At 42.8% G+C, this 23,246-nt stretch overlaps 1 protein-coding gene across 1 annotated transcript in view; it reads right to left on the minus strand.

The window, feature by feature from the left end:
• Positions 1 to 481: 481 nt before the first annotated feature.
• The window catches only part of Tpo (thyroid peroxidase), a 69,796-nt gene continuing 47,031 nt past the window's right edge, over positions 482 to 23,246 (minus strand). Inside the window, exons 15-17 of the mRNA NM_019353.2 lie at positions 21,438 to 21,537; positions 19,776 to 19,899; positions 482 to 983 (exon numbers count right to left, since the gene is read on the minus strand). Of these exons, the coding sequence (NP_062226.2) occupies positions 945 to 983; positions 19,776 to 19,899; positions 21,438 to 21,537 (263 nt within the window). The 3' untranslated portion in view covers positions 482 to 944. The remainder of the gene's footprint in view (positions 984 to 19,775; positions 19,900 to 21,437; positions 21,538 to 23,246) is intronic.

Here is a 23,246-nt window from a genome sequence, read left to right on the forward strand (position 1 = left end):
CAGGTGCATGTTCAGGAGAGAGGTATGGCCAGATCAAATGGTAACTCTGGTTTTAGTTCTGTGATATCAATAGCAGCTGCACCCACCTTACAATTAAGTGATATGACTCCCAAGAGCTAGCCCTAATGGGAAGATCAGTGGAACAGTCTTCAAAGTGGGTAGGACTCCTGCCCTTCCCTGTAATTTTTGTGCTTCAGACATGAGCAGTTTTGTTGTACTATGTGACCCCACCATAGTGTTCTGTCTTACTAGATGCCCAAAGCTATGTGGCCTATCAGTCATGGACCAAAACCCCAGAACTGTGAGCAACAATAAAACTTTCTTCCTATAATTTATCATGCAACGTGTCAGTTACCATAATGCAAAGCTAACTAACACAGATTGGGAAGACAAGGAAGGATAAAGATGGAGAATGAGTGTTAATGAACAAGCTAGGATGGTTATGGTGAAATAACATTTCCAGGCTTATAAAGATACATAATATGTAATTTTTTAATGCAAGCCTAGAGGAAGAGGATATCTGAGCTAGACCAGAGAAGGGCTGTGGCATTTATTCGTCTGTGCTTTGTGGTGACTGGAACATAATGAGAGAACTGAATGTATCTGGAAGAGATACATTCTGATTCTGAATGAACGTGGAATTGTCTGGAAGGATCTGGAGTCTATGCTAGCTTCTCTCAAGCCTTTCAGGCTTATGCAATTCTCCTATCCTTCCACCTACTTATCCATTAGCCTTACTGTGTAGGAGAGGCATTAGCACAGTCTGGCCTGGCCTGCTCCTGTGGAAAAACATGAGATGGAACTCAGCTATGCAGCCTTGGACTGATAAGATTAACCATCTGGTGTCCTCAAGCCTCTGACTTCAACATGTATCATGTCTTTCTTTGCCCAGGCAGCTTGAGACTTGAATTAGCCAATGTCTGGCTCCAAAGCAGTGAGGACTTCTATTCACACAGGAGGACTCTGGATCCATAAGCCGGTTCCTGCCAAGAGAGAAGGCAGGATGAGTAGTGTCTCCAATACTAATACCCCTGACATTTCATGTGCCACTCAAGTCACTGAGGTATGAATTTAAACTCGAAGGCACCATTTGCATTTAGCTGAGCAAAGCCTTCACTTCCATCCACATGAGCCCCAGGAGGCAGGTTCAGCTTTCAGCTTTACAGTGAGTCCAGGACCTCTGCTTAAGGGATAGAGTGCTAGGGCCCCACCCAGGAGTGACTATTAGGGTAAAAATGGCCATTTTAGACAGGCCTCTCATGTGATACGTGACTTTGAATTAATTTTTGTTAAAAGAATTTAGTACATTTATTTTATAGGCATGAGCACGCCGCAGCAATACATGTGGAGGTCAGAGGAAGAAAGCCTATGGGGGTTGATTCCCTCTCTCTACCATGTTAGTCCTAGGTGGGAGTGGAGGTGTCAAATCTGTGTCTTCAGGGATGACAGTAAGTACTATACCTGTTGAGCCATGTCCCTGTCCCTAAATTTTATTTTTAGAGGATAATCCAATATATTTGCGTTGTAAGCCCTTACATTTTGGTATGTGCTAGAATCGTAGAATAAGTATAATAATTAACCAACTTAGCACCTCACATACCTAGTTTTCTTGTAGGGAGAGCATTTTGCACACCGGTCTTTCAACAACTCCAAGACATAAAACAATGTTGTGGTCACATTCTGGGGAGCAGCCCTTCTGCTCTGACTGAAGCTTCACTTTCTATCCTGCATCTCCTGAGACTCATGCACTCACATGCTAGATAGCACCGTTTGCTCTCTGTGCTAGAATCTCAAGCCTAACCTATGTCATACATGACCTATAAATACAGCACCTGGGGGTATACATGAGGGTAAGAGGCAAAACACCAAGTTTATACTGATTTTCTCATGCTGGTTATAACTTTATATTTGTTCAGTTTTATTTTTTTTCTCCTGTGTATGTCTCTGTGGGTCCATGCATATGTGTGCATAGCTGCAGAGACTGTAAAAAAGACTCAGATCTCCTGGAGCTGGAGTTACAGGGATCTGTGAGCAGCTTCACTGATGTAGTAGGAATTAAACTCAGCTACTCTAGAAGAACAGTGAACCCTCCTAACTGCTAAGTCATCTTTCCAGCCCCTATCAGCCATTTTATTTTAAAAAGCAAATTTAAAAATCTTTTTTACTTCCCCCAAGTAATAACTCAGATAATGTTGAAGCAAATGTTGAAATACTTGCATGTAGTTTCAAAACTGGTTTTTACCTATCTTTTACACTATACAAAGGAGGCATTTCAGTACCAAATGTATAAAGGAAAGGTTTGACTACTTCAAGGTATGTTTAAAAGGAAGCTTTTTATTGTAAATCTGAGAGAGAGAGTACTGCAAGAGATATGTGGAAGAGCCAGAGCGAGAAACTAGTAGACTAGACATGGTCAATAGAATGGACCAGGCTATGAAAGGGGCTTGAGAGAGGAAGACCAAGGGTCCAGAGGACACTTGGCCAAAGTAGCAGGGTTAGATAGAAATGAGAAGGTGGGGGAAGGGAAGCTTATGAACTGAAGATGATTAGGGTAGGTGGTAGGGTGAGAACAAGGCTACCAGCATAGACTCTGTAACAGTTACTTGGGAAGCTGAGAACCTTTGAGGCCAGCGTGTGTTTTCTGTATCCATTCCTCTGTTGAAGGGCATCTGGGTTCTTTCCAGCTTCTGGCTATTATAAATAAGGCTGCTATGAACATAGTGGAGCATGTGTCTTTTTTATATGTTGGGGCATCTTGTGGGTATATGCCCAAGAGAGTTATAGCTGGATCCTCAGGCAGTTCAATGTCCAATTTTCTGAGGAACCTCCAGACTGATTTCCAGAATGGTTGTACCAGTCTGCAACCCCACCAACAATGGAGGAGTGTTCCTCTTTCTCCACATCCTCGCCAGCATCTGCTGTCACCTGAGTTTTTGATCTTAGCCATTCTCACTGGTGTGAGGTGAAATCTCAGGGTTGTTTTGATTTGCATTTCCCTTATGACTAAAGATGTTGAACATTTCTTTAGGTGTTTCTCAGCCATTCGGCATTCCTCAGCTGTGAATTCTTTGTTTAGCTCTGAACCCCATTTTTTAATAGGGTTATTTGTTTCCCTGCGGTCTAACTTCTTGAGTTCTTTGTATATTTTGGATATAAGGCCTCTATCTGTTGTAGGATTGGTAAAGATCTTTTCCCAATCTGTTGGTTGCCGTTTTGTCCTAACCACAGTGTCCTTTGCCTTACAGAAGCTTTGCAGTTTTATGAGATCCCATTTGTCGATTCTTGATCTTAGAGCATAAGCCATTGGTGTTTTGTTCAGGAAATTTTTTCCAGTGCCTATGTGTTCCAGATGCTTCCCTAGTTTTTCTTCTATTAGTTTGAGTGTGTCTGGTTTGATGTGGAGGTCCTTGATCCACTTGGACTTAAGCTTTGTACAGGGTGATAAGCATGGATCGATCTGCATTCTTCTACATGTTGCCCTCCAGTTGAACCAGCACCATTTGCTGAAAATGCTGTCTTTTTTCCATTGGATGGTTTTGGCTCCTTTGTCAAAAATCAAGTGTCCATAGCACTCTAACCCTAACTATTTGTTCTGTGGTTTCTTTGGAATTTGGGATTTGACGTCTGAGCATTGTCCTTGTTAGGGGTGAGGTAATCTCTTCTGTAATAGCTTCTTTGCTGAAATTAGGCCAGTGTTGACATTGTTAGGGCCCAGGAATGCTGGAATAGTAGTCAGAGGCCAGGTAGGAAGAGAAGAGTGGGGCTGGGGGATGTCTGTTTTGCTCCCTATTCAGGTTCTACAGGACCACTTGGGGCTAGTGATGTACAGGCAGTTTTGGAGCAGCCTGGAAGTGCCGGGTCAAGCCAGGGGGACAAGCTTATTGCAAATTCATCAGAAACATCTAGTTTATATCTGCTTTCAGAACATCCAGGACTTGCTGGTTTGATTTAGAGCTATTTTCAGCCTTCAGTTGATTGGAAATCTGCCGGGACAGGTATAGACTAGGGGCAAAACGTAAAGTTAAAGAGCTTAGGGGAAATATTTATTTCGGGTGTGCACTTGAAATTTCCAGACTTGTACTCTTGATAGTTGGTGTGGAAGTGCTAGGTCCAAAGAAATTTTCTCTCCCTAAAGTCTGGTATTTAGACAAAAGCCAGCAAGCACCCCCTCAGGGACTTGAGGGAGCTACTTCACACTTGCTAGGAGTCATTCTCCTTATCACTGGTAAAAGGGGCACATGGTCCTTCTCCTGGGTTTCAGACCTGAGGGCAAGGGACTGAGGTGCATATTTTACATAACAAAGCAGACCTGAGCTCCAGAGTGCCCCAGCATCCCTAAGTCCCTACCTGGCATCCCCTTTCCATCCCAGGGACTGGGCTGCCCTTTCTCCAGAGGGTCTTCCCTATATAATCTAGACATTTTGTCCCCTGCAACTCCTGCACACACCTCTCTTTATACACCTTTCTTCTCTCTTTCTCTCTTTTCCCCTTCCCTCTGTCTCCCTCGGCATGATAACTTCCCTGACCTCATTCCCTGGGACCAGTGAACTCACCCAGAGTGCCTTTCTAATAAGCCTGCCTTCATATACACTAATCTGGTTTGAATTGACTCATTTCACTGGTGGAGCTCATCATCTTCCATTAACAGATACCTGTAGTGCCTAAAGCATCAAGGTCCATGCGAGCTGCCAGCCTCCCTCAGGCTCTACTCACTAGTTACTGCTATACACTTCAAAGTCTCCCACCCAGCTCACTGGCTCCCTTTCTCTAGGTACCCATTTCCCTATAGCCCTAGAGATTATTTTCCCTGTTGCTTCTCCATGGTGATGTCCACCATACAGGCAATTTCTTCTATGTGTTGGGGGGAAAAGGCAGTCCCCTGGGAGGATCCCCACTGGATCTACCTGGTTAGCGTTGAGTATCAGTCCCTCAGCAGGGTAGCCTGAGATAAAATCATTGTCTGTCTCCTCTGGCCAGCCTCTAAAAGGCCTCCCATCACATCACGTAATTAATTTTCATAAACTGAGGGAGGTCACTGAGAGAGCCAGTTGAAAATCCTACCAAGTTCCATATCCTACAGAGCCCCTCCTTCAGTACACAAAGCTAGATCCTAATTCTCAAGAGGGCACAATTGTCTTCTCACATCCTGTTCCAGTTAGCTTCCGATATTGGAAAGAAAAGTAAAACCTTAAAAGGCTGGATGACAGTCCTCAAACTACCCAGAGAGATTGGCTAGATGTGGCATTTAAGGTGTTTAATGGAAGAGAAAGGCAGGGAAAGATACAAACAACTTCTGTGAGAGTCAGAAGTACAAGCTCCTGGACACAGCCCTGTGGTGTCTTCTGAAGACAATGATGGGGGCACAAATGAACCCCACTTGGGGCTTGCTTTAAAGTAGCAAAGCTGGCCACTGTGTGAAAAGCTGCCTTTCACTTTGCCCACCTCCAAGACCCTGCCTGCCTGAACTATGGAAAAGTAGGACACTGGAGTTGACTGCATCTCTTTGCCTCAGGTCAGTGCCCTAAGTTTCTCCTCTACAGGAAAGACTCTTTTATCTTCTGGGTCTGTTGTCCAAAGACTGACACCACCCTGGGACTTCTACCTCTAACAAAACCATCAATATTATGAGAGAGGAGCCTAGGATAACTGTCCAGGTAGCAGGTAAGCCTCTGGCATTCCTAATTGATTTGAGAGCTATTTGGCACTTACTCTGATGTAAGTTATCCTTCTCAGATCTCTGTGGTGGGTGTGGGTGATGATGGTCAGCTCACCTGTACCATGCCTGCCTGGGTGGTACCATATTCCTACCTTGATGATAATGGACCGAACCTGTAAGTCAGCCTCAATTAAGTGGTGTCTTTATAAGAGTTGCCTTGGTCATGATGTCTACTCACAGCAGTAAAATTCTAACTAAGTCACCAACTTTCCATACCAAAGCAGCCTGTTTCCACAACTGCAGCAAGGTACAGCCTACCTTCAACTTATGTGACAATCCCAGGTGTATTTGTCTTCTCCAATACCAAACCCAGTCTGTATTGACTATCCTGAAAATAATGATATTTTGACTTCTTTCCAATTTATATCCCCTTGATCTCCTTCAGTTGTGTTATTGCTCTAGCTAAAGCTAGAGTTATAAGTATCATCACTCTAACCAGGGTGGGGCACACAACCTCAAAAACTGTGCTGTGGGCCATGCCAAGTATGGTCACCTTCATCATCCAGGGCCCCTGGGTTAGAGAATAGGTCCAAGGTGCTTTGGGGTAGATCTAAACCTACATGACAGGGGCTAGCCCATCCAACAAACGGTGAGTGATAATAATCTTTTTAAATCCCTTGAAGGAAACACCCATTACCATTCTTTTAGGTAATAGAGTGGAGGTTTAATCAACAGTCTGAAATCACCCTCCAAGTCTAAGTTGCAGGACAGCTCTCTCAACCCAGCACTTCTGAAGGCTATTTTAAAATACCCCTGGATCTCCTCCACATCTATGGCAGTAACAGTGGGCAGTAGCCGTGAAGCAGTAACGAGTAATGTACCTCCGTGCTTCCTTTATGCTCCTGGGCAACAATCCCTAGAAGCAGCTATGCCTCTTATCCACTTAACCCTAGACTCTACATTCTGTAACCTCAAAACATGCCCCTCCCATCACTTCTTGTTAGCATTTCCTCTAGGCTCTGCCCAACAGTTACCTAGCAACAGGCAGGTAGAAGCCTGGCTAGCCTCTAAGAACTGTTAGTTATCTCTCTCCATTTTTTCTTTCTGTCCTTCTCTGCCCACGCAGGTCCCAAATAAACTCTCTTTCAGACTAAACTTGTCATAAGGCTGATTTCTCAGAGGGAACGCTTTGGCATGGGCCAGCCCAGGTGTTCCCTTCCACCACACCACCCCTGGTGTGGCACCTCTGGTCGTCTTTACTCTCTGGTGATACCAGTTGACTGCCTATTTAATAACCACTCTCAGTTCTGCCCTTTGTCCTCACATATTAACATCCCAATTTCAAGAACCCATTCAAGCTGCACCTATTTTACCAGTCTTCACAAGCTTTACCAGTCCACTCATGGTCCCTATTTCCCAACTCTATTACTTCCCCAACTAATTCTATACACAGAAGGAGAGTTCTTTACTCTCCTCCAATTCTCACCCAGGCTCTGATGGGCTGTAGCCCTTCCAATCACGATTGGAATTAGCCTGGCAGTCTCAGTGGCTTCTGTGCGTTTGGCCACAGGCTGCTGGGGTCATAGTCTATATCTATCTCAGCAGATATCCACCCAGCTAGGAGACACCATTCAGGAATCAACCTCTGCTCTAATTATTCCAAAACCAGCTTAATTCCCTAACCTTAGTAATCCTAGAAAATGAAAAGGCTTTCCACTTAGTAGCAGCTCAAAGCAAGGTACCTGCTTCTCCCTCAATGAAGAATGCTGATAATATACTAAAACCAATCAGGCCAGGTGGAAGTAATGAGTAAAGACTTACATGAGCTAAAACAATCTCTCTGGCATCTACACTTTTGTAGAACTCTCACTTTTTACTCTCTTGGGCCCCTGGCCCTTAAATCTCTTGGTCCACTGATTTCCATATTCCTCATAATAATGATTGTTCCTTGTTTCTTCGAGTTCTTTCAGGAAAGAATTAGCAAGATTACCTGGTGGTTGGTAAACCAGATATTTGTGGTGGAATTTCCCCCGGCGGCCTACCATCAGCTCTCATCCTGAGCCCCTAACTACTACTCCAAAGTGGCCTGTAGTTCATCAGCCCCAGAGAGTTCTACAGAAACTTGGACAGTGAGTGAAAAAACAAACAAACAAACAAACAAACAAACAAACAAACAAAAAAACAGATGTTTCTGGCCATTGCCTGACTTTCTCTCTTTCTGGCCTTATGACTGGCATTCCAGGTTTCCTGATTCTTAACAAATTGCTAATTTTAGCTGAGAAGTAGTTAGAGGAGATTATATCTTTAGTTACCCCGTATCAACAACCAAAAGCCTGGAATGTCAGGTCTCAGGAACTTCCAAGGTCTGCCAGTTAGACAAAAGCCAACATTCCTTCCAGGACTTGAGAAGCTAGTTCTCATTTGCTAGAAGGAGTTATTCTCCTCATCTCTGGCAAAAGGGACACGTGGTCCTTCCATTAACATATAACTGTGTTGCCTATACATATATCAAAGTCCATGTGAGCCTCCAGTCTCCCTCAGTTCCTACTCATAAGGACTTGTTATATAGTTCAAAGCCACCAAACCCAGCCCACCTTTCTCCCAGGTACCATTCCCTGAAGAACACCCCCCCCCCCCACTGCTTCTCACTACTTTCCTGAAAGACAGTTTAGAATAAACTCTTCACTTTTCCACCCTTAGAGCAGGTATTTCGGTTTCTTTACTACACCCCTTACATTCCAGAAGTAGTTCCCAGACTAGGTGAGGTGGGGGGGGGGGGGAGAAGGAGAGAGAGAGACCACATATTCATGACTATGCAGTAGATGAGGCTGTTTGATTGGCAGGAGTACTCACTTGGAGTCTGTTTGATCTGTAGGTGGATCCAAGTCTCAACTCCCTGAAGCTTACATGAATTAAAAGCTTTAGATAAATTAGCATATACATTATTTGTAATCTGCATTGAAACCCCCATCCTGTGTGTGTGTGTGTGTGTGTGTGTGTGTGTGTGTGTGTGTGTGTATGTGTAAACAGTTAGGATAGACTCACCCTGCTGAGTCATAGGAAAAGCTATGGTTTGGGGGTTTAAGTCATGAACACTCCTCTGTCTAAAGGGCTGGATATGCAGGCTGGATGGAGAGGTTTTCAGCATGACAAGAAGTACTTTGAAGTCCATGCAACCAAAGGAAATTTAAAAATTTGAGCTGGCGATGATGATACTAGAAGTCAATATTTTATCAGAGCTAGATAAGTAGCCTATCAGAACTCCATTGATTAATGTCAAAACTATGAACTTTTCAAGTCTAATATAATAACAATAACATACTCAGAGAGAAAGAAATCTGAAGCCTTTTTTGTTTCTCACATACCTTAAATAATTTTCTTTAGCTCTTTACACTATGCTTTTACATATCTCAAATCGCTTCCTTAGACCCTCACAACTTAAGTTCTCTTTTTTTTTTTTTTTTATTAACTTGAGTATTTCTTATATACATTTCGAGTGTTATTCCCTTTCCCGGTTTCCGGGCAAACATCCCCCTCCCCCCTCCCCTTCCTTATGGGTGTTCCCCTCCCAACCCTCCCCCCATTGCCGCCCTCCCCCCATAGACTAGTTCACTGGGGGTTCAGTCTTAGCAGGACCCAGGGCTTCCCCTTCCACTGGTGCTCTTACTAGGATATTCATTGCTACCTATGGGGTCAGAGTCCAGGGTCAGTCCATGTATAGTCTTTAGGTAGTGGCTTAGTCCCTGGAAGCTCTGGTTGCTTGGCATTGTTGTACTTTTGGGGTCTCGAGCCCCTTCAAGCTCTTCCAGTTCTTTCTCTGATTCCTTCAATAGGGGACCTATTCTCAGTTCAGTGGTTTGCTGCTGGCATTCGCCTCTATATTTGCTGTATTCTGGCTGTGTCTCTCAGGAGCGATCTACATCCGGCTCCTGTCGGTCTGCACTTCTTTGCTTCATCCATCTTGTCTAATTGGGTGGCTGTATATGTATGGGCCACATGTGGGGCAGGCTCTGAATGGGTGTTCCTTCAGTCTCTGTTTTAATCTTTGCCTCTCCCTTCCCTGCCAAGGGTATTCTTTTTCCTCATTTAAAGAAGGAGTGAAGCATTCACATTTTGATCATCCATCTTGAGTTTCGTTTGTTCTAGGGATCTAGGGTAATTCAAGCATTTGGGCTAATAGCCACTTATCAATGAGTGCATACCATGTATGTCTTTCTGTGATTGGGTTAGCTCACTCAGGATGATATTTTCCAGTTCCAACCATTTGCCTACGAATTTCATAAACTCGTTGTTTTTGATAGCTGAGTAATATTCCGTTGTGTAGATGTACCACATTTTCTGTATCCATTCCTCTGTTGAAGGGCATCTGGGTTCTTTCCATTTTCTGGCTATTATAAATAAGGCTGCGATGAACATAGGGGAGCACGTGTCTCTTTTATATGTTGAGGCATCTTTTGGGTATATGCCCAAGAGAGGTATAGCTGGATCCTCAGGCAGTTCAATGTCCAATTTTCTGAGGAACCTCCAGACTGATTTCCAGAATGGTTTTACCAGTCTGCAATCCCACCAACAATGGAGGAGTGTTCCTCTTTCTCCACATCCTCGCCAGCATCTGCTGTCACCTGAGTTTTTGATCTTAGCCAATCGCACTGGTGTGAGGTGAAATCTCAGGGTTGTTTTGATTTGCATTTCCCTTATGACTAAAGATGTTGAACATTTCTTTAGGTGTTTCTCAGCCATTCAGCATTCCTCAGCTGTGAATTCTTTGTTTAGCTCTGAACCCCATTTTTTAATAGGGTTATTTGTTTCCCTGCGGTCTAACTTCTTGAGTTCTTTGTATATTTTGGATATAAGGCCTCTATCTGTTGTAGGATTGGTAAAGATCTTTTCCCAATCTGTTGGTTGCCGTTTTGTCCTAACCACAGTGTCCTTTGCCTTACAGAAGCTTTGCAGTTTTATGAGATCCCATTTGTCGATTCTTGATCTTAGAGCATAAGCCATTGGTGTTTTGTTCAGGAAATTTTTTCCAGTGCCCATGTGTTCCAGATGCTTCCCTAGTTTTTCTTCTATTAGTTTGAGTGTGTCTGGTTTGATGTGGAGGTCCTTGATCCACTTGGACTTAAGCTTTGTACAGGGTGATAAGCATGGATCGATCTGCATTCTTCTACATGTTGCCCTCCAGTTGAACCAGCACCATTTGCTGAAAATGCTATCTTTTTTCCATTGGATGGTTTTGGCTCCTTTGTCAAAAATCAAGTGACCATAGGTGTGTGGGTTCATTTCTGGGTCTTCAGTTCTATTCCATTGGTCTATCTGTCTGTCTCTGTACCAATACCATGCAGTTTTTATCACTATTGCTCTGTAATACTGCTTGAGTTCAGGGATAGTGATTCCCCCTGAAGTCCTTTTATTGTTGAGGATAGCTTTAGCTATCCTGGGTTTTTTGTTATTCCAGATGAATTTGCAAATTGTTCTGTCTAACTCTTTGAAGAATTGGATTGGTATTTTGATGGGGATTGCATTGAATCTGTAGATTGCGTTTGGTAAAATGGCCATTTTTACTATATTAATCCTGCCAATCCATGAGCATGGGAGATCTTTCCATCTTCTGAGGTCTTCTTCAATTTCTTTCCTCAGTGTCTTGAAGTTCTTATTGTACAGATCTTTTACTTGCTTGGTTAAAGTCACACCGAGGTACTTTATATTATTTGGGTCTATTATGAAGGGTGTCATTTCCCTAATTTCTTTCTCGGCTTGTTTCTCTTTTGTATAGAGGAAGGCAACTGATTTATTTGAGTTAATTTTATACCCAGCCACTTTGCTGAAGTTGTTTATCAGCTTTAGTAGTTCTCTGGTGGAACTTTTGGGATCACTTAAATATACTATCATGTCATCTGCAAATAGTGATATTTTGACCTCTTCTTTTCCGATCTGTATCCCTTTGATCTCCTTTTGTTGTCTGATTGCTCTGGCTAGAACTTCAAGAAGTATATTGAATAAGTAGGGAGAGAGTGGGCAGCCTTGTCTAGTCCCTGATTTTAGTGGGATTGCTTCAAGTTTCTCTCCATTTAGTTTAATGTTAGCAACTGGTTTACTGTATATGGCTTTTACTATGTTTAGGTATGGGCCTTGAATTCCTATTCTTTCCAGGACTTTTATCATGAAGGGGTGTTGAATTTTGTCAAATGCTTTCTCAGCATCTAATGAAATGATCATGTGGTTCTGTTCTTTCAGTTTGTTTATATAATGGATCACGTTGATGGTTTTCCGTATATTAAACCATCCCTGCATGCCTGGGATGAAGCCTACTTGATCATGGTGGATGATTGTTTTGATGTGCTCTTGAATTCGGTTTGCCAGAATTTTATTGAGTATTTTTGCGTCGATATTCATAAGGGAAATTGGTCTGAAGTTCTCTTTCTTTGTTGTGTCTTTGTGTGGTTTAGGTATAAGAGTAATTGTGGCTTCGTAGAAGGAATTCGGTAGGGCTCCATCTGTTTCAATTTTGTGGAATAGTTTGGATAATATTGGTATGAGGTCTTCTATGAAGGTTTGATAGAATTCTGCACTAAACCCGTCTGGACCTGGGCTCTTTTTGGTTGGGAGACCTTTAATGACTGCTTCTATTTCCTTAGGAGTTATGGGGTTGTTTAACTGGTTTATCTGTTCCTGATTTAACTTCGGTACCTGGTATCTGTCTAGGAAATTGTCCATTTCCTGAAGATTTTCAAATTTTGTTGAATATAGGTTTTTATAGTAAGATCTGATGATTTTTTGAATTTCCTCCGAATCTGTAGTTATGTCTCCCTTTTCATTTCTGATTTTGTTAATTTGGACACACTCTCTGTGTCCTCTCGTTAGTCTGGCTAAGGGTTTATCTATCTTGTTGATTTTCTCAAAGAACCAACTTTTGGTTCTGTTGATTCTTTCTATGGTCCTTTTTGTTTCTACTTGGTTGATTTCAGCTCTGAGTTTGATGATTTCCTGCCTTCTACTCCTCCTGGGTGTATTTGCTTCTTTTTGTTCTAGAGCTTTTAGGTGTGCTGTCAAGCTGCTGACATATGCTCTTTCCTGTTTCTTTCTGCAGGCACTCAGCGCTATGAGTTTTCCTCTTAGCACAGCTTTCATTGTGTCCCATAAGTTTGAGTATGTTGTATCTTCATTTTCATTAAATTCTAAAAAGTTTTTAATTTCTTTCTTTATTTCTTCCTTGACCAGGTTATCATTGAGTAGAGCATTGTTCAATTTCCACGTATATGTGGGCATTCTTCCCTTATTGTTATTGAAGACCAGTTTTAGGCCGTGGTGGTCCGATAGCACGCATGGGATTATTTCTATCTTTCTGTACCTGTTGAGGCCCGTTTTTTGACCAATTATATGGTCAATTTTGGAGAAAGTACCATGAGGAGCTGAGAAGAAGGTATATCCTTTTGCTTTAGGATAGAATGTTCTATAAATATCCGTTAAGTCCATTTGGCTCATGACTTCTCTTAGTCTGTCTACATCACTGTTTAATTTCTGTTTCCATGATCTGTCCATTGATGAGAGTGGGGTGTTGAAATCTCCCACTATTATTGTGTGAGGTGCAATGTGTGTTTTGAGCTTTAGTAAGGTTTCTTTTACATATGTAGGTGCCCTTGTATTTGGGGCATAGATATTTAGGATTGAGAGTTCATCTTGGTGGATTTTTCCTTTGATGAATATGAAGTGTCCTTCCTTATCTTTTTTGATGACTTTTAGTTGGAAATTGATTTTATTTGATATTAGAATGGCTACTCCAGCTTGCTTCTTCTGACCATTTGCTTGGAAAGTTGTTTTCCAGCCTTTCACTCTGAGGTAGTGTCTGTCTTTGTCTCTGAGGTGTGTTTCCTGTAGGCAGCAGAATGCAGGGTCCTCATTGCGTATCCAGTTTGTTAATCTATGTCTTTTTATTGGGGAGTTGAGGCCATTGATATTGAGAGATATTAAGGAATAGTGATTATTGCTTCCCATTATATTCATATTTGGATGTGAGGTTATGTTTGTGTGCTTTCATTCTCTTTGTTTTGTTGCCAAGACGATTAGTTTCTTGCTTCTTCTAGGGTATAGCTTGCCTCCTTATGTTGTGCTTTACCATTTATTATCCTTTGTAGTGCTGGATTTGTAGAAAGATATTGTGTAAATTTGGTTTTGTCATGGAATATCTTGGTTTCTCCATCAATATTAATTGAGAGTTTTGTTGGATACAGTAACCTGGGCTGGCATTTGTGTTCTCTTAGGGTCTGTATGACATCAGTCCAGGATCTTCTGGCCTTCATAGTTTCTGGCGAGAAGTCTGGTGTGATTCTGATAGGTCTCCCTTTATATGTTACTTGACCTTTTTCCCTTACTGCTTTTAATATTCTTTCTTTATTTTGTGCGTTTGGTGTTTTGACAATTATGTGACGGGAGGTGTTTCTTTTCTGGTCCAATCTATTTGGAGTTCTGTAGGCTTCTTGTATGTCTATGGGTATCTCTTTTTTTAGGTTAGGGAAGTTTTCTTCTATGATTTTGTTGAAGATATTTACTGGTCCTTTGAGCTGGGAGTCTTCACTCTCTTCTATACCTATTATCCTTAGGTTTGATCTTCTCATTGAGTCCTGGATTTCCTGTATGTTTTGGACCAGTAGCTTTTTCCGCTTTACATTATCTTTGACAGTTGAGTCAATGATTTCTATGGAATCTTCTGCTCCTGAGATTCTCTCTTCCATCTCTTGTATTCTGTTGGTGAAGCTTGTATCTACAGCTCCTTGTCTCTTCTTTTGGTTTTCTATATCCAGGGTTGTTTCCATGTGTTCTTTCTTGATTGCTTCTATTTCCATTTTTAATTCCTTCAACTGTTTGATTGTGTTTTCCTGGAATTCTTTCACGGATTTTTGCGATTCCTCTCTGTAGGCTTTTACTTGTTCATTAATGTTTTCCTGTGCTTCCCTAAGTGTGTTCATGTCTTTCTTGAAGTCCTCCAGCATCATGATCAAATATGATTTTGAAACTAGATCTTGCTTTTCTGGTGTGTTTGGATATTCCATGTTTGTTTTGGTGGGAGAATTGGGCTCCGATGATGGCATGTAGTCTTGGTTTCTGTTGCTTGGGTTCCTGCGCTTGCCTCTCGCCATCAGATTATCTCTAGTGTTACTTTGTTCTGCTATTTCTGACAGTGGCTAGACTGTCCTATAAGCCTGTGTGTCAGGAGTGCTGTAGACCTGTTTTCCTCTCTTTCAGTCAGTTATGGGGACAGAGTGTTCTGCTTTCGGGCGTGTAGTTTTTCCTCTCTACAGGTCTTCAGCTGTTCCTGTGGGCCTGTGTCTTGAGTTCACCAGGCAGCTTTCTTGCAGCAGAAAATTTGGTCTTACCTGTGGTCCCGAGGCTCAGGTTTGCTCATGGGGTGCTGCCCAGGGGCTCTCTGCAGTGGCAGCAACCAGGAAGACCTGTGCCGCCCCTTCCGGGAGCTTCAGTGCACCAGGGTTCCAGATGGTCTTTGGCTTTTTCCTCTGGCGTCCGAGATGTGTGTGCAGGGAGCAGTCTCTTCTGGTTTCCCAGGCTTGTCTGCCTCTCTGAAGGTTTAGCTCTCCCTCCCACGGGATTTGGGTGCAGAGAACTGTTTATCCGGTCTGTTTCCTTCAGGGTCTGGCGGTGTCTCTGGCAGGGGTCCTGCTGCTCCCCCACGGGAGCCCAGAGGCCTTATACAGTTTCCTCTTGGGCCAGGGATGTGGGCAGGGGTGAGTAGTGTTGGTGGTCTCTTCCGCTCTGCAGCCTTAGGAGTGCCCACCTGACCAGGCGGTTGGGTCTCTCTCTCACCAGGTCTGGGAGCAGAGCAACTTAAGTTCTCAATATGCAGACTTTTACAATTTGCATCTGCGTATCTTAAATTGATTACTTGGACCCTCACAACTTACATAAACTCCAAATCCTTTCCTCCAGCTATTTACCATAACACACAGCTGGCTGCCTACTCAGAGCAGTCACTGTCACGGAGAATTCCTTTAAATAAAGGAATAGCAAAATCTTATGTCGAACCGAACCCTGTTTTATGAGTTTATGTCTTTCAACGTGAAGTCTGCCAGCACAGTAAACTGTCTGTGTCTGATTATTTACATATGCAGTGCACTGACCTTGTTGCTGCAGCCTTGGGGGAGGGGCTGGTCTGCTTGCTGCGTTTAAACTGAGAAAGCCACAGCTAGCCACTGACATAATCAGAGATCTGAAAAGGATACATTAGGGCAGGAAGTAGGTCCCAAATGGCCTTTGCATCAGTTCAAATGACAAGATTTACTCACTATCTAGACATTTACCCTCTGCTCCCCATGATAATCTGAGTGGTTTCATTGGGGGTAGGGTTTATCAGGCTTCTGGCTATCACCCAGGACAGTATTAAGTCTCAGCTGCCAGACCCAGGAGGTCTGAGAGATTTTCCAGTGGAGGAGGGACCTGGGAAAACTGACATCCCGTGGGGAGTCAGGGTAGAGCAATTAACCCTACAGTGTAGGAAGCAGAGTCCTGGCAGAGGCGCGGCGCAGTTCTTCGTTCCCCAGTGGTTACTGTTACCACAGTCCAGGTGGAGTCATCTGTGCCCTGTTGTCTTCTTTGCACATCTGGCATTTCTATCTATCAGGGGAAGCTTCTCCATTAAACACTTTAAATGCTACCTTCAGCAGATCTCTGAGGAGTTTGAGGACCATCTATTTAGTGTACCTGTTTAAACAAACTTTACTTGTTTTTAGTTACTTTAGGCTTAACTTCGAAAACACATACAGGAAGCTAAGCAAAGCCCGTCCTTGTAAGTGAATTACATTTGTACTTAGCTCATTAAAAAATTTGATCATTACAAGGTAACTGATCATTACCTTGTATGTGTTAATTATCTTTAACAGTTTACAACAAGCTAATAGCTTATATAAGATTGGGCTTTTACAACTTTATCCCACTTAAGCTTGGGCATTAAAAACTTGAAGACTTAACTGAAGATCCTTTAGAATCAAAATAAAATTTTGAACCATAAATACAGTCGCAAAGACAAAAGGGCTAGACATGTATCTGCAGATCAGTTTCTGCCATCCTGAATAGACCTTAGGAATTCATAAACTTCACTTATGAAACATATCTTATTCATCAAACATATGTGTTGGATTCCAGACCTTAGACAAGGGGATAAGATTTATATTTTACATACCAAAGTAGACCTGGCCTCCAGGTTCTCCCAGTATCTCTCAGTCCCTACTTGTATACAGGCCCTTTACTGAAAGCTTTCCAGCCCATGCTGCCTTTTCCTCAGAGCCTCTTCCCTATATAACCCAGACATTTTGGTCTCTCTGCACTCTTTGCCTTCTTTCTTTATATACAATTTCTTTCTCTTCCCCTTTCCCTCTATTTCCCTCCATATGGCAACCTTACTGGGCTCCTTCAGGGCCAGTAAACTGCCCTGCCTGAGAGCAACTTACCAATAAACCTGTGTTTATATATATTTTAGTCTGGCTTAAATTGGCTCATTTCACCCACAAAGAAATAACTTATCAACATGTTGTTCCTTTAAAATTTTTCTAGAAGCCTGATGTTGAACACAATTAATAAGGGTATATGTGATTAGTCATACATCGCTAGGTCTGCTTTTGTTTATCTGAGTAGACCTTTATAACTTTAGAAATTTATAAACCTTATTTATTAAATATTCCTTATTCATCAAACATACGTTGTTCCTTATCTAAAATTTTCTAGAAGCCTGGTGTTGAACAGTTAGCAAAGACCTAAGTAGTGAGATGTACATCTCTAAGTTTCTGTTAACATTAGCATACCTTTATAACCTTAGGAATTTGTCATCATACAAAGATCTATCCTAATCCAAAATATTTTGGAGGCCTGCTGTTTCCTTCTTAGTCTAAAGAAGAGATACAATAATAAGCAGAGGGCTTAGTAGCACTAGAAGTTTTATGATTGTTGCCTTGGTTTCTTTATATCATCTAGTCATCTGAACTAAGATTGTGGTGAAGTTACATGCACCCTTTATAACCTTAGTAAAGATGGTTGCCAACCACATGGTTGTTTCCATCCTGATGAGGTCATCAGCCAAGATGGCGGTAACGTGGTTGCTATTTGAAAACATCTATTTTCCTAAACAAGAGTTGAATTCAAGTTACATAGACAGTATGCTGTCATAGATCTATTTGTTTAAACAAGAATTAAATCACATATGTAGGATGGTATAGCAGATTAAGATTACCTGTGTATAGCTTTAACAATTATTAGCCATTTGTTACAACTTTTAAGCCTTTTGTCACAGGTTTAACAGATTTCTTTTAACTGTACTTGAAAAACTTACAAATCCTGAGTCAAAGAGTTTACCCAATAGTTTTAAGAGATTTTGTTCGAAAGTAGAGCGACAACATTGTAGAGAGAAAAGATCTTTAAGAGTGGAAAGTAAAGACAGCTTAGAGACAAGAGGCTTTTGAGAATGTAGAGCAGAGAAAGTTTATACAGAAGAGATTTGGGGATCATTTGTTTGTGCAGTGGCAGACGTTGTTGTGGAAATCAAGTGCGCCATTTTTAGCCATTGAGTTCTAATGAGAACAAGATGCTTTCAGTAAGACACCGAGGGTTTAATGAAATCTCTGAGTCCAAGGAGGGAAGAAGAAAGGGTCACAGACAGGCGTTCCACTAGACCAAAGGTTCTGATACATTTCAATAAGTTCCAAGAGGGAGCTAAGAGACTGAGGAGAACAGGGTCACCATGAGGGTTGCAAACAGGAAATCCATAGAGTGAGGATTATCCTTGTGTTGCTCAAATGTTGATTTATCTGCCTTCATATCTCATTTCAATTTGGACACATGGTATTGTAATGCTTATGTCAAGAGTCTCCTGTTTCAAGTTAGTGTAAACAATTTTTGCCATTTATTCTCTGCCTTGTCAATAAATGCTGGTCATTCAGTGGCTGGGAAGATGAGAGAATAGGGTGGAAGGAACTTCTATCAACCAGGGGAAGAGGAGTTGGAGTTGAAGCAATGAGGAAGGGGTCCAGAGAGAGGTCATAGAAACACATCTGAAACCCAAAGAGCCTGACCAATAATAATAACAAGTATATTGTGATCATAGTGGGGAGGTAGCCAGATTAGCTTAGATAGAGCATTTGACTGCCTGGATATTGAGGTGAAATATTAAAATAAATGCTAGTTTTTCTGTGTCATTATATTTTATACCTAGGATAAAGATATACAGTTGCTAGATTAATTCACTTACATTACAATAATTCATTTTATAAGGAAGAAGCAGCTGAAGAGTCAGACTCTAGAGTTTGGAAACAAATATGATAGGTGGCAGAAGCCAGCAGAAACAAATGATTAAAACAAGCCTTAGGGGAGTCAGATCAGTAGATTGGTTTGGATAGGAGTGGCTGAGCTGGTTAGGGGGCTCACATATGTTTCTTCTGGATTTTAGCACCAGATGTATAAAGTAAGGATATGATTGTTCTAAGTATGGTTGAGGGAAAGTTTTTGCCATATATATGAGGGCAAGTACAACTAGAGGCATTTAGAAGGAGCAGGGAAAGAAAATTGGTAGTAGACTAAACATGGCCAGAAGGGTGGGACAAGAAGACACACACACACACACACACACACACACACACACACACACACACACAGAGAGAGAGAGAGAGAGAGAGAGAGAGAGAGAGAGAGAGAGAGAAAGGAGACCAAGAGCCATGAGAGCATATGGTCAGAATTACATAAGGATTGAGAAGCTAGGGGAAGGGAGGTCCATGAGTTGGAGAAGTTTAGGGTAGGGGATGGGGTGAGAAGAGGTAGGAACCCAGCATGGACTCTAACAGGTACTTGCTATGTTGAGAGGACCTGAGGCCACCATGTGTTTTGGTATGCTAATAAGTGTTACACTTAGCCTTTGTCCCAAGTTTCATTTGGACCTGACCGTTACTATTTCAAACTTTTATAAATAGTGTGAGAAAGAATGGCAAAAGGAGGGAAGTGCAGGACAGAACAGGGCTCCATATTAAACAGCTGTTTGGAGGGCACCTGTGTACAGGTGCAAAAACCGCTGACAGTCTTAGTGACATTCCTGGGATTGGGGAGACGACACACACCAGTGTGTACCCACCTGTTCAGCATCTTGAACCTCGGCCTTTTGTGGTGAAATCCCACTCTCCTGACTCTTTCTGAATCCTGACTCCGTGGTCACTCTCTCGGTGATCAGCAATGTGGACTTCTTATCAGCATGTGTCCTGTGAATAAACACGTATCCTAGTCACTGTTGCCAAAGCTTGGAAGACCACTCCAGGGTCTGAGACCACCCTGCTCCACAGGAACTGGACACAGACATAGGGACAGCAGACACCTCTGTGGACTTAGTGTCAGGGAAGCCACTCAGGGGACCATGGAGAATGGCTTTCTCTATGGCCTCATGCAGGTTGTTAAATGGTAACCTGACTCTAGAGGAGCTGGTGGAGAGGAGGTTTTGGCAGTGTCAGGAGTTCCAGACACAGTAGTTAGCAAAACCTCTCACCATAGCTTGCCAATGCCTGACCCTGCCTCATTTAATTTATCATGCTTTTAATTATTCAAGAAATGTGTTCATCAAATTGCAGAGCCTGCAAGGAGATGCCAATTTGTGAAGCAGAAGCTCACGACTCGTTTCTTCCATTCTTGTTAATGGCCTGTCACATTTGCTGCAGCTGTAGGTTTATAAGCTGCCCTGTAGACATGTAAGGCCATGTTACTGTCACTTTGCAGAGCCTATCTACCTTATGACTCTCCACTCCCATATGCAGGCAAATGGTTATGTGATTCTTGAAGGAGAGTCATGCTTTCCTCTATCCGTGAACCATGGGCTGGCTGGCTGTACATTCCTCTTCAATAGGAATTTTGTCATGTGCATAATCCTAGCTCTCTTCCAGCAAAATAACACTTTCATGTAAGATTGATGATGATGGTTTAAAGGAATGCCTTTCCAAGAAAATAAAGTAGGACCTGGTCCTGGATTCTGGAAACCTAAAACAGTCTACCAAGCCCCACTTTGTGTGTAAATATCTTTACCTGAGGGATGTAAGATGTGTGAGCTGTGGTTAACTGTGTGCTTGGGAAAGAGTGCTATGAACTGTGAAAGGAAAGTCTTTCAGAGTCAGAGAAAAGGGAAGAAGGGAGAGGTGAAAAATGAATGTAGAATAGAGAGACCAGGAGAGAAAGAGGATGGTGAGAGAAGAGGGGAAGAGAAAATCTGACATAGCCTAATTCAGGCTGGACACTGATAAGGTAGTAGTCACCATGGCCAGAGACTTGGGACATGTGTGAGCTGCTTAGTGGAAGAACCACTCATAATGCCACAGTTTCCTGGGAACATCTATGCAATGCTCTACCACTATGGATGTGTGCCTGTCCTCCACACTGTCCTATTATTTTGGGGGCTAATCTTGCCTACTCAGACAGCACAGCTGCATACTGACTGGTTCCCACATTCCATAGGACCCTGCCACATGGTTGATGGGTAGTAATTGCCCACGGCTTGCCGCCACTCTGGTCCTACCACAGTTACATATATGACCTGGGTCCTCCTCATTGAATAAAGCCAGCTCTCCTGTCCCTATATCGCCTACTTCGCCTCTATTACCTAAACCACACCTGATAATCTAGTCTGCTGCATGGGTGATTGTGATAAATAGGATTGAGGTTTCCACTCCCCTCATAACAGGGAAGCTTTGGGAAGAACCATGCCCAGAGGAGAGGAAACACCCTGTGTGGGAACTAGGCAGAAGAAGGAACTTACCACCTGCAAATTACAGTCCAGCTGAGACTGGCCAAACCACCAATGAGAAGTGCACCCAATGCAATGGAGACCCAGGATGCCCGAGGTAGCCTGCCAGAATCTGTACAGGAGGATACAGGTCAGCAAATCTGGCCAGCATGGCCACCTGGCTGGCCCTAGCGCAACTCATAGTGGAAAGACTGTTTAGATAATATGTCCTTCCCTGAGTGATTGAAGGCAGGGAGAGCTGGCAGGGACTGGCCCTTAACTTGGACATAGGTTCAGGTTTAGTGAAGACCACAGTGACAGCCATAGTTACTAGGACAGTGAGCTTCCTGAGTGAGCTTCTTAAGGCTCCTAAAGGACTCTGATGGGGCATGACAATGGGGCTATAGTATCTACAGGGGAAGAACACAGCACAATACTCTGAGACTGTCTTCATATGCATTTGCAAAGACTGTGAAATTCAGCTAGGGTCTAGGAAGTAGCCCTGTACAGTTAGAACTTTTGGGGGATCTAAGGACAGATAGCAACTTTCTCAATGATCTTTCCCACATAGAGATAAATTGAACTATTCATTGGGGGTTAGAAAGCAAAGGGCAGAACCCTTAAACCAGCCTAGCCAAGGACCTGTAACATCTCTTCCTGGAGTCTGATCAGGCATTGCTTTCATGTGTCCTGTGCTGCTGCCAAGTTCCTAACCCAGTGACTTCCTGTGAGGAACTGTCTGTTTGGGGCCAGTAGCCCTTGCTTCAGCATCTCTGACATCACAGCCTTGCTATGAACTCCCTTGTGAGCTGATCATCACTGACTCCTTGGAATTGTTAGAAATCAGCCAGCAGAGAACTGTTTTTAAGTGTCAAGTTCTGTGTCCATCACTGTAAAAGGTGCCAAACCCCTAAAGCTATGAGGACTAGTCCCAGCAGCAGGCTACGGGCTTGGATCAGTGCTGGCTAAGGGTGAGTCTGAGTGAGAGAGGAGGCAGTAGAGGCCTGCTAGCTTAGACTGGCTCTCTAACTGGGACCCGCACCCCAGCTGTTCTCTCTCTCTAGAATCTGAAAATCTCTCAGGGTTTTACCTTCTTGGAAACTGGGGACACCAATGTTTCTTAAAGTTGACCCTGGGAATTTAAATTTGACTGCATTTCCATTAAAAATATTTAGATGAGCTTCCTTCTCTACTTGGATTATTTCCTGGACTCTGCCTTACCAAGATCTCTCTCTCTCTATCCTTCCCCAGCTTGGATGTGGTAGGGCATTAGGCCATTTACTGTCCCTTGGCCTGTACCTGACTGTCGAGTCTCAGGACTTGGTTGTGCACTATGATCAGCTTTATGAATGCTTCGTGCAGATGTGAAACCACTGTGTTCTGTCTCTGTGGAATGACTTGATCAATTTCAGTCTGGTTAAGATCTTCAGTCCCACACTTACAAGGGTCATTGTCCATCTCTCGTGTTTCTCGAACCTGTGCCCTTTGGTGATAAGACATCAAAAGAAGAAATCCTGCTCTCAACACTTTTCTGGCTTCAGTGCTAGTCATTCAGCAGGAATTCTGAAGACATCCTGGACCAAGCATTAGAATTGCAGACAGGTGCCCTTTAGCTGATTGACAGTATCACGAGTGTTATTCTTAGTCCTTGGGGCTCTCTCACAGGATGAAGTGAGGTTAGCAATGTTTCTGGACCTCCTGGGAATCAGGATGCTGACTCCAGTGCCTCATGGTTCACTTTGGCAGGTTTCTTTCTGAATTAGCTTTCTTGAATTTACAGTGGTGAATGCAGAGAAGTGACCTCAAACTCTGTTCTACACACTCTATAGCATGATTTGCATT

The sequence above is a fragment of the Rattus norvegicus genome, chromosome 6 (assembly GCF_036323735.1).
Source record: "Rattus norvegicus strain BN/NHsdMcwi chromosome 6, GRCr8, whole genome shotgun sequence".
Lineage (NCBI taxonomy): Eukaryota > Metazoa > Chordata > Mammalia > Rodentia > Muridae > Rattus > Rattus norvegicus.